Source organism: Pinus tabuliformis, chromosome X (genome assembly GCF_031772625.1).
Source record: "Pinus tabuliformis cultivar Carrire ecotype Pingquan chromosome X, CPIR1, whole genome shotgun sequence".
NCBI lineage: Eukaryota > Viridiplantae > Streptophyta > Pinopsida > Pinales > Pinaceae > Pinus > Pinus tabuliformis.
The window spans coordinates 1,197,317,920-1,197,328,427 of NC_142308.1; the positions used below are offsets into that span (position 1 = coordinate 1,197,317,920).

Sequence of the window (10,508 nt, forward strand, 5' to 3'; positions counted from 1 at the left end):
TACCATTATCTTCACCCAGGGTCTCCATGTTACACTATATAAATCCGGTTTTTCCTATTTCTACCTCTATAGCATTATAAATGCTATCTGACATGCGAGGGGAATAGTCTCATGGAGTGCCCTCTCCATTTTCGCTCTCTCTCACCCAGTGTCACTCAGGAGGGCCAAAGTGGAGAGGGCACTCCATGACTATTCCCCTCGCATGTCAGATAACATTTATAATACTATAGAAGTAGAAATAGGAAAAGCCTATAAATCCAAGACCCACTTCGAGTTAGAGGAGAAGTCGTGAATCTCGATGGATAATGTTGAGGGATCGTCAGCGTGTATTTCGCTGCTACCGGATGGGGTGATCCACATAATACTCTCTGCTCTTCCCATCACACATCTTCTGAATGCAGCCCTGGTTTCCAAGGAATGGCGCTCCATCATCGCTTCCAGCCCCTTGATACGCGCCGTCTCTGATTCCATTCACGCATCCAACCCATGGCTATTTGTTCTAAGTAACCCCTTATCTGCCCAAAAGAGAGCAATAGGATTCGATCCGCTGGCCTGGAGGTGGAACCATATCGGTGAGCCTGCATTAATCATCAACTCCAGGAAATTCGAAGAGGCTCCTGAGTCGCGTAGCGTTATGATAAATGTTGAGGAAGGGAATGGGATTTTATTCTACCTCTCAGGGCGCTGTATTAAGTACAGTTTGAGTTTTCTAAATCCAAAAAGTAAATGGGAGGAGAGCCCTCCCATGAGCTGTTGGAGACATCAACATCCCCTGGTCTGCTACCTTGGAGGTCCTACCCATAATCATATCTTTGTTGTTGGGGGAGTCTCTGACTTTGAAGGACAAGAGATTGATCCATTATGCACGGAGATGCTCGATCTGAATTCAGGTGTGTGGGAGTTGTTGGATCCCCTGCCATACCAGTTCAAAGCGAGCGCATCCTCCACGTGGCTCTCCTCTGCCATTTTCGATGACCGGATTTACGTGCTAGAAAGATATAGCGGAGAGTGCTGTTATTTTGATTTGCAAAGGAAGCGCTGGAAATGTTTGGGGAAACTCAGGCCTCCTCCTTCATCTTCTTCTGTGGATGAGGAGGGGGAATTGATCGTAGTTACGGGCAGCTCCAAGAAAGGTTTGGTTGTGGGAGGATTAAGGCGAGACAATGGTGGAATGAGCTTCAGACTCTGGAATTTCAATGACATTGAAGATAATGTTGAGTGCACAGAGATGGCTCGAATGCCCTCTCACATCTTTAATTTGATCACTGGGAAAGACGATGGGGAGGAGGAGGAAGAGGAAGAGGGTTGGTGGGAGGTTAGAATGAAATGCAAGGGCATGGGAGATCTAATCTACATATACAGCGACCATAGCAACAATGTGTGCATTTGTGATATAAGCGGTCATGGCGGCCAAGTGTGGCGGACGTTACCAAATCAAGATGGATTATTTCTTGGTACACATAATTATAGCAAGAGATTTAGGTATGTCTGTTCACCTGTGACTCTCGAACAAATTTCCCTGTAGATAGGCCATTCTGGAAACCCATTGTGCTTCTGTTAAGAGGTCGTGTGACGGGAGGGATTCCGCTGTATCTGGGAAATCAGACAAAAATAAATAAAGCATGGTGGTAAATCTATACTACTTCGCCATCTTCTTTCTGCAAATCAATCTGTATTGTAGCTTAATATATATGGCATCGTTTTGCAGGCCTTGTGTAGCTCTCTTCCTCCATTGTTTAATAATTTAGAGATTTGAAGTTCCCATTAAAGTGTTATATATAATCTCTTCACGTTGAGGTTTTTTTAGCAACCCATTAAAGTGTTATATATAATCTCTTCACGTTGAGGTTTTTTTAGCAAGCGAGTTGCATCTCAATGCGGATAGATGTGTTTATTTTGAGAATCTGTTTTTTAATTTTTAATTTTTTATTTTATTATATATAGAGTTTTATGACAAGATTTTTCGGCTTAAATCACATTGGGATGTTTCTGTTGACGCTTTTTTCGAACTAACAAGTGTGGTTCATCGTCAGGACAAGTTGAAGAACCAGATCCTGGCTACAAGTTAAATAGAAGGGCAGATCATCCACCAACAGCTATATTGGACTGGGCAACAGCTATATATAGAGTTGTCTATTGAAACCATAATTTTATTTGGAGTGAATTTTGAATCTGGTAATTTTTTCTAAGAAATCATACTGTAGTAGTGTTTAAAGTATTTTTATGGCATAAATAAATTCAGAATCATTAAGAATTTTTGGGCACTCAAAATCTGTGAAGCTTGACAGCTATAATATAGATTTTCAAAATTTCTATCTGATTTTCTCAAAATCATGTTCTCACAAAACTATAGCCATTTTTGTAATTATGTATCAAAAGGAGATATATCTCAAAGGTAATTATATTATTTCTTTCATTTTAATTAAATTGGTTAATTAAAAAATATCATATCTAATGAGTTATAGGTTTTTGGGCATTTAATATTGATTAAATGGCCTTTTTAATTAATTATATAAGATTTTAAAAAACTTGAGTTTAACCTGTTTAATTTGTTGAATTTTAATACCTCAAGGCTTTTTAGGGTGTCAAATCATTTATGTATTCAAAAATGTATTTTAAACATCAAAAAATCACCTTCTTTCTTGAAATTATTTGTTAAATTTGAGTACCTCAAGGCTTTTGAGGGTGTCTAATCATTTATACATTCAAAAATGAATTTTAAACAACAAAAACTCACATTCTTTTTTAAAATTATATTGCTAGATTCCATTTGAAAAAAGCTATTTTCTCTATAATATTGAAACAAAATTTATTTATAAATACAAATTTTCAAAATTAAATTAAAATTAATCTCTATAATTACAAATTATATTACATAATTTTTTGAAATACATTAATTTTTAACTCAAATATTAATTATATTCATAATTTATAATAATAATTTAAAATAGAATTATAATTTAATTAATTTTTATATATATTCACATTTACTACTCATTTATTTTATAAAATTATATTAATTTTTTATAAATTAAAGAGTTTAGACTTCTATGATCTATACTTTGATTGTGAGAATAATTTCAGCAAAATCACATAGAAAGTCATTTGGCTAATTTAATTTATATAATTATATTAACCTTTTGTAATTTATGTAGAATTCTTTAATACTATATAGACTTATTTATAATATATATTTTTATATTAAATAATATTTTAATGATCATATATTATTATATTATATAATACTTTAATAATTATTATAAATTGATATGTATCGACATTTTACTGTTAGAAATCTGCTATTAGAAACTGCAAATGGCTCATTTACTTTTAACATTATGCAGTTTCTAATCTTAATGTGACGTTATGCAGTTTCTAAATCTGCTATTAGAAACTGCAAATGGCTCATTTACTTTTAACGTTATGCAGTTTCTAAATCTGCTATTAGAAACTGCAAATGGCTCATTTACTTTTAACGTTATGCAGTTTCTAATCTTAATATGACGTTATGCAGTTTCTAATCTTAATGTGACCCGATTAATTAAGTCATAAATAGATCATTCTATAATTAAAGCATTAGATCTGTGATTAATCTTAAGCGTTGAATTGGTATATGATGGACGTACCAGATTTAGAGTTAAATGATATATAAAGGATTGGGTCCTCTCTCTCCCTGCCATGAGTCGCATTCTTCTCCATTAAGAAACGCATAAAGAAATAGGGTTAGAGAGAGAAACCGAATTCTGAGAAGAAGAGTAACCGTCAGGAGTCAGAAGAAAGTAGATGGCAGCCATTACATCTTCCGCTGTTAATCAAGGTATGTCATCTTAAACAATAGATCATATTAAGTTTTGTTTGTGAAATATTCGGTATTGATGATCTTTGGGCTGTTAATTGAATTGTTCATAATTAATCAAGAAAGATCTCAGAGATAAAATATATTTTACATTTGGTATCAGAGCCACCAATCAATAACTGAATATTTCCTATGATTGCAATTGATCTGTTCTGTGCTTTACTCATGATGTTAATCAAATCCTGCGCATGCTTCACAACGAAATTAATCAAGATTCGTTTCGCCCATCGTGGGTTAAGATTCGTGATCCGACCGTCGGATATAGAGTTTTCGACCTTTCTTTACAATTTCAGAGTTTTTAGGGTCTTTTCGTGCATCATTTACTGTTTTGGCTTTGCACGATTAAAGTTTACTGGTACAAAATAATTGTTTGAAATTTGGGCATAAAAGTAATTGTTCTGTGACTGATTGTTTTGCATAAAGTATGTGTTATAAATCATTTATGCACATGAGATTTATGATTTTGTTAATCACCAAAGTGGTCAAAATCAGAATAATCATTTAGTGCATAAGTGACATAATGATTATTGATAAAAATTGCCAGTTATAATAATACCAATTAAAACTGGCGTCACTAATGATAGAACCTGAGAACTTACCCAAAGGAAAGTCTTGTTCTATAACTAGTTGACATGATGAGGTTTAATAGATATTTTGATTAAATAAATATTGATAATCCAAAGATGTCAGTTCTATTTAATTGAATATATTTATTACCTACTTATGTTTTGGTATTTAATTATGTTAAGTATAAGATAGTATCTACCCAAAGGAGTGCTATATTATACTATTATGTCTACATCTGAATCGCGTTAGTTATGAGCTTATAGTTATTTCATTTTTTAATTTGCAGGAGTTCCCATGAATACACATGCTTCATCTGTTACATTGTTCACTGGTGTTAATTTTTCTGAATGGAGAGAACAAGTCAATTTCCATTTAGGTGTTCAGGATCTTGACTTGGCACTCCTTGAGGATAAACATGCTGCTCTTACAAAAGATAGTACTGAGGCAGAAAAATCACACCATAAAGCATGGGAACGCAGTAACAGATTGAGCCTTATGTTTATTAAGATGACTGTTGCTAACAACATCAAGTCAACAATTCCACAAACAGAAAGTGCTAAGGAATATATGCAGTCTGTGGAAGAGCGTTTTCATTCAGCTGATAAGTCACTCGCTGGTACTCTTATGGCAGAACTCACGACCATGAAGTTTGATGGGTCGCGAACTATGCAAGAGCACATTATAGAGATGACTAATCTTGCAGCAAGGTTAAACTCCCTGGGACTTACAGTAGAGGATTCTTTTCTTGTCCAGTTCATCCTGAACTCGCTACCTTCTGAATATGGACCTTTTCAGATTAACTATAACACTATAAAGGATAAGTGGAATGTTAATGAATTGTCCAGTAGACTTGTTCAGGAAGAAGGACGTTTGAAAAATCAAGTGAATCACTCAGTAAGTTTTGTGAGTAATAAAGCTGGTAAAGAAAAGAAAGGAAAATCAAGTCATTTCAAGAAGAAAAAGGCACCTGCTAAGAATGGGCAGGATAAGGAAAAGAAGGAACTAAAGGATGTTCAATGTCATTTCTGTAAAAAGAAAGGACATTATCAAAGTGACTGTCCGAAAAGGAAAGCTTGGTTCGAAAAGAAAGGTAATTATCTATCTTTCGTATGTTTTGAATCAAATTTAGTTGAAGTTCCTATTAATACATGGTGGCTTGATACTGGTGCTACAACTCATGTTTCCAATAATATGCAGGGATTTCTTACGATCTGAACCATAAATCCAAATGAAGATCGTTTTCTCTTTATGGGAAACGGAATGAAATCTTCAATTGAAGGCATTGGGACTTATCGTCTAATTCTAGAAAGTGGATATGTATTAGACTTATATAGTACCCTTTATGTACCTTCATTATCTAGAAACCTTATTTCCGTAAGTAAGTTGGATATTTCTGGTTTTAGATGTATGATTGGATCTGGTTGTTTTGATTTATATAAGAATACTGATAATGTTGGTTCTGGTATTCTAATTGATGGTTTATATAAATTGAAACTGAATGACACTTATGTGAATTCCTTGTTGAATGTAGTAAATAATGTTGGATGTAAACGTAGCATGTTGAATGAAAATTCTGCTTTCTTGCGGCATAAAAGACTAGGTCATATATCCAAAGAAAGAATGATGAGATTAGTAAGTAATGAAATTTTGTCAAATTTGGACTTTAGTGATCTAGAATTATGTGTGGATTGTATTAAAGGTAAACAAACCAAACATAATAAGAAATGAGCCACTAGAAGCAGCCAGCTTCTTGAAATAATACACACTGATATTTGCGGACCTATGGACACTCCAGCCTTTAATGGAGAAAAGTATTTCATCACTTTTATTGACGATTTTTCCCGTTATGGTTATGTCTATTTGCTTCATGAAAAATCTCAATCTGTGAATGTCCTTGAGACGTTTGTAAAGGAAGTTGAGAGGCAATTTGATAAAAAGGTGAAAATCATAAGGTCTGATAGAGGTGGTGAATATTATGGTAAATATAATGAGTCAGGCCAGTGTCCAGGTCCATTTGCAAAATTCCTCGAAAGTCATGGCATATGTGCGCAATACACAATGCCAGGTACACCACAGCAAAATGGTGTAGCAGAAAGGCGCAATAGGACGTTAATAGATATGATTAGGAGTATGATGTCAGATTCTACACTACCTAAGAATTTGTGGTCGTATGCTCTCAAAACCGCTAATTATTTGTTGAATAGGGTTCCTAGTAAAGCTGTTCAAAAGACTCCTTTTGAGTTATGGACTAACAGGAAACCTAGCTTAAGACACCTGCATGTTTGGGGTTGTCCAGCGGAAGCGAGAATTTATAATCCACATGAAAAGAAATTAGATTCTCGAACGATCAGTGGGTATTTTTTAGGTTACCCTGAGAAATCTAAAGGGTATGTGTTTTACTGTCCTAATCATAGTCCAAGAATTGTAGAAACTGGTAATGCAAGATTCATTGAGAATGGTGAAGTCAGTGGGAGTACTAGAAGAGAAATAGTAGAAATAAAGGAAACAAGGGTAAATGTTACATTGCCTAGAATAGTTCCTCCATCTACTATTACTCCAAATGTTGTTCCAGCTGTTGTAGAACAGCATGATGATAATGAACAACATATAAATGAAGAAGTACTTCCTGAAGGAAATGACTTACATAATGCTGATATGCATGAACCACAACAAGTAGCATTAAGAAGACCTCAAAGAAATCGTAGGTTAGCTATTTCTAATGATTATGTGGTTTATATGCAAGAATCAGATTATGATATTGGAATCAATAAGGATCCAGTTTCGTTTTCACATGCTGTAGAAAGTAAAGAGTCAAAGGAATGGATTAATGCCATGAAAGAAGAACTGAAATCCATGCAACAGAATGAAGTTTGGGATCTCGTTGAGTTACCACATGGCTGTAAAAGAGTCGGATGCAAATGGGTTTTTAAAACCAAACACGACTCTAGTGGTAATATCGAACGGTATAAAGCTAGACTTATTGCTAAGGGTTACACTCAGAAAGATGGTGTTGATTACAAGGAGACATTTTCTCCTGTTTCGAAAAAGGACTCACTAAGAATAATAATGGCATTAGTAGCTCATTATGATTTGAAGTTGCATCAAATGGATGTGAAAACAGCCTTTCTGAATGGAGATCTTGATGAGGATGTTTATATGGATCAACCTGAGGGTTTTTCTGTAGAAGGTAAAGAACAATTGGTGTGTAAACTTCAGAAGTCAATATATAGGCTTAAACAAGCATCCCGGCAATGGTATATTAAGTTCAATACCATTATTACATCTTTTGGTTTTAAGGAAAATACGGTTGATCACTGTATATACCAAAAGATCAGTGGGAGCAAATTTATTTATCTGGTCCTTTATGTTGATGACATCTTGATTGATGCAAATAATTTAAGTATATTGCATGAGACTAAGGAATTTCTCTCAACGAACTTTGAAATGAAAGATATGGGAGAGGCATCCTATGTGATTGGAATAGAAATATTCCGTAATCGATCACAAGGAATATTGGGATTGTCTCAAAAAGGATATGTCGAAAGGATTCTAGAGAGATTTGGAATGAGTAATTGTTCACCTGGGACAGTTCCTGTACAGAAAGGTGATAAATTCAATCTCATGCAATGTCCTAAGAATGATGTTGAACGAAAGGAAATGGAATCAATTCCATATGCATATGTTGTTGGTAGCCTAATGTATGCTCAAACCTGTACTAGACCGGATATCAGCTTTGCGGTCGGTATGTTAGGGAGGTATCAAAGTAATCCAGGAAGGGAACATTGGCAAGCTGCAAAGAAAGTTTTGAGGTACTTACAAGGCACGAAAGATTACATGCTCATGTATAGAAGATCCAATGAATCGGAGGTGATTGGATATAGCGATTCAGATTTTGCTGGATGCATCGATACTAGAAAATCGACTTTTGGTTACCTGTTTATGTTTGCTCAAGGTGCCATATCATGGAAAAGTGCGAAACAGACTATCGTTGCTTCATCCACTATGGAGGCAGAATTTGTGGCATGTTTTGAAGCCACAATTCATGCATTATGGTTGCGGAACTTTATTTCAGGACTTGCGGTTGTCGACACCATTAGCAAGCCGCTGAAAATTTATTGTGATAACTCTGCAGCAGTATTTTTCTCAAAGAACGACATGTACTCTAAAGGTGCCAAACATATGGAACTGAAGTATCTTGTTGTGAAAGATGAGGTTCAGAAACAAAGAGTGTCAATCATGCACATCAGGACAGAACTTATGATTGCAAACCCTTTGACGAAAGGGTTACAACCAAGACAATTTAAGGAACATGTTCAAAGAATGGGTCTTGGTTGTATTAATAATAATTGATGTGTGACATTCTGAGCTCTTTTATGTGTTTCTAATATACAATTATGTGTCTCTTGTTTTAATGTAGTAGTACGTATTTTATGTAATTTTAAACAAGAAAGAGTCTTATAAAGATATTATGTTTAATCATTATGATATAAGACATTATGTGGACCATTATGCTGTTTTATATAAATTATGAGTATGAATTGATGGATTGCTGGTATTGTAGTATATGGAAGGGAATGCATTGAATTAATAGTGCACAACCGCCATAACTCTCAGCAATTTATCATAGTATGATGTTCAACACTTAATATTATGAATAGTCGGGTCAAGTGGGAGAATGTTAGAAATCTGCTATTAGAAACTGCAAATGGCTCATCTACTTTTAACATTATGCAGTTTCTAATTTTAATGTGACGTTATGCAGTTTCTAAATCTGCTATTAGAAACTGCAAATGGCTCATTTACTTTTAACGTTATGCAGTTTCTAATCTTAATGTGACGTTATGCAGTTTCTAAATCTGCTATTAGAAACTGCAAATGGCTCATTTACTTTTAACGTTATGCAGTTTCTAATCTTAATATGACGTTATGCAGTTTCTAATCTTAATGTGACCCGATTAATTAAGTCATAAATAGATCATTCTATAATTAAAGCATTAGATCTGTGATTAATCTTAAGCGTTGAATTGGTATATGATGGACGTACCAGATTTAGAGTTAAATGATATATAAAGGATTGGGTCCTCTCTCTCCCTGCCATGAGTCGCATTCTTCTCCATTAAGAAACACATAAAGAAATAGGGTTAGAGAGAGAAACCAAATTCTGAGAAGAAGAGTAACCGTCAGGAGTCAGAAGAAAGTAGATGGCAGCCATTACATCTTCCGCTGTTAATCAAGGTATGTCATCTTAAACAATAGATCATATTAAGTTTTGTTTGTGAAATATTCGGTATTGATGATCTTTGGGCTATTAATTGAATTGTTCATAATTAATCAAGAAAGATCTCAGAGATAAAATATATTTTACATTTACAGCTAATTTAATTTATATAATTATATTAAATAATATTTTAATAATTATTATAAATGGATATGTATCGACCTTTTACGGCTAATTTAATCTATATAATTATATTAATCTTTTATAAATTATGTAGGATTTTTTAAAATATTTTAATGATCAAATATTATTATATTAATAATATTTTAATGATTATTATAAATTGATATGTATCGACAAGCTAATTTAATTTATATAATTATATTAACCTTTTATAAAAACGCTTTATTGAATTATTTATAATATATATTATTAAATAATACTTTAATGATCCTATATTATTATATTAAATAATATTTTAATGATTATTATAAATTGATATGTATCTTCTTTTTTTTCTCGGTAAAAAACTATACTATTATATTATGTACAGGAGTCAAAAAATACACCATGGTAAATCAAGAGAGAACCAGGCTCTGGGTATGTCACCCGAGAGCAGTTGAGGCCAACCAGGAAACTAGCCCACGCAGGGGCGCCAAACATATAAGCGAGACTGTCCAAAAGAGCAAGCCCACGCAGGGGCACCAACCATTTTATCCCACGCAGGGGAGACTGACCTTACCCATTCCATTAACAAAGTTTCAAAAACAAAGACAACAAAACAGACAGCGAAAGAGACCAGAAGCATTGATGCTATAACTGAGCCAAAACAAACAGCAAAAGAGACCAGAAGACCAGACAGAAGAG

At 34.1% G+C, this 10,508-nt stretch overlaps 1 protein-coding gene across 1 annotated transcript; it reads left to right on the forward strand.

Annotated features, from left to right (window-relative positions):
• The first annotated feature begins 298 nt into the window (after nucleotides 1-298).
• LOC149144245 (F-box/kelch-repeat protein At3g24760-like) lies at nucleotides 299-1,642 on the forward strand. The gene has a single exon (XM_089449796.1). It carries the CDS (start codon nucleotides 299-301, stop codon nucleotides 1,523-1,525), a length of 1,227 nt encoding a protein of 408 aa, XP_089305922.1. The 3' UTR covers nucleotides 1,526-1,642.
• Nucleotides 1,643-10,508: the final 8,866 nt, after the last annotated feature.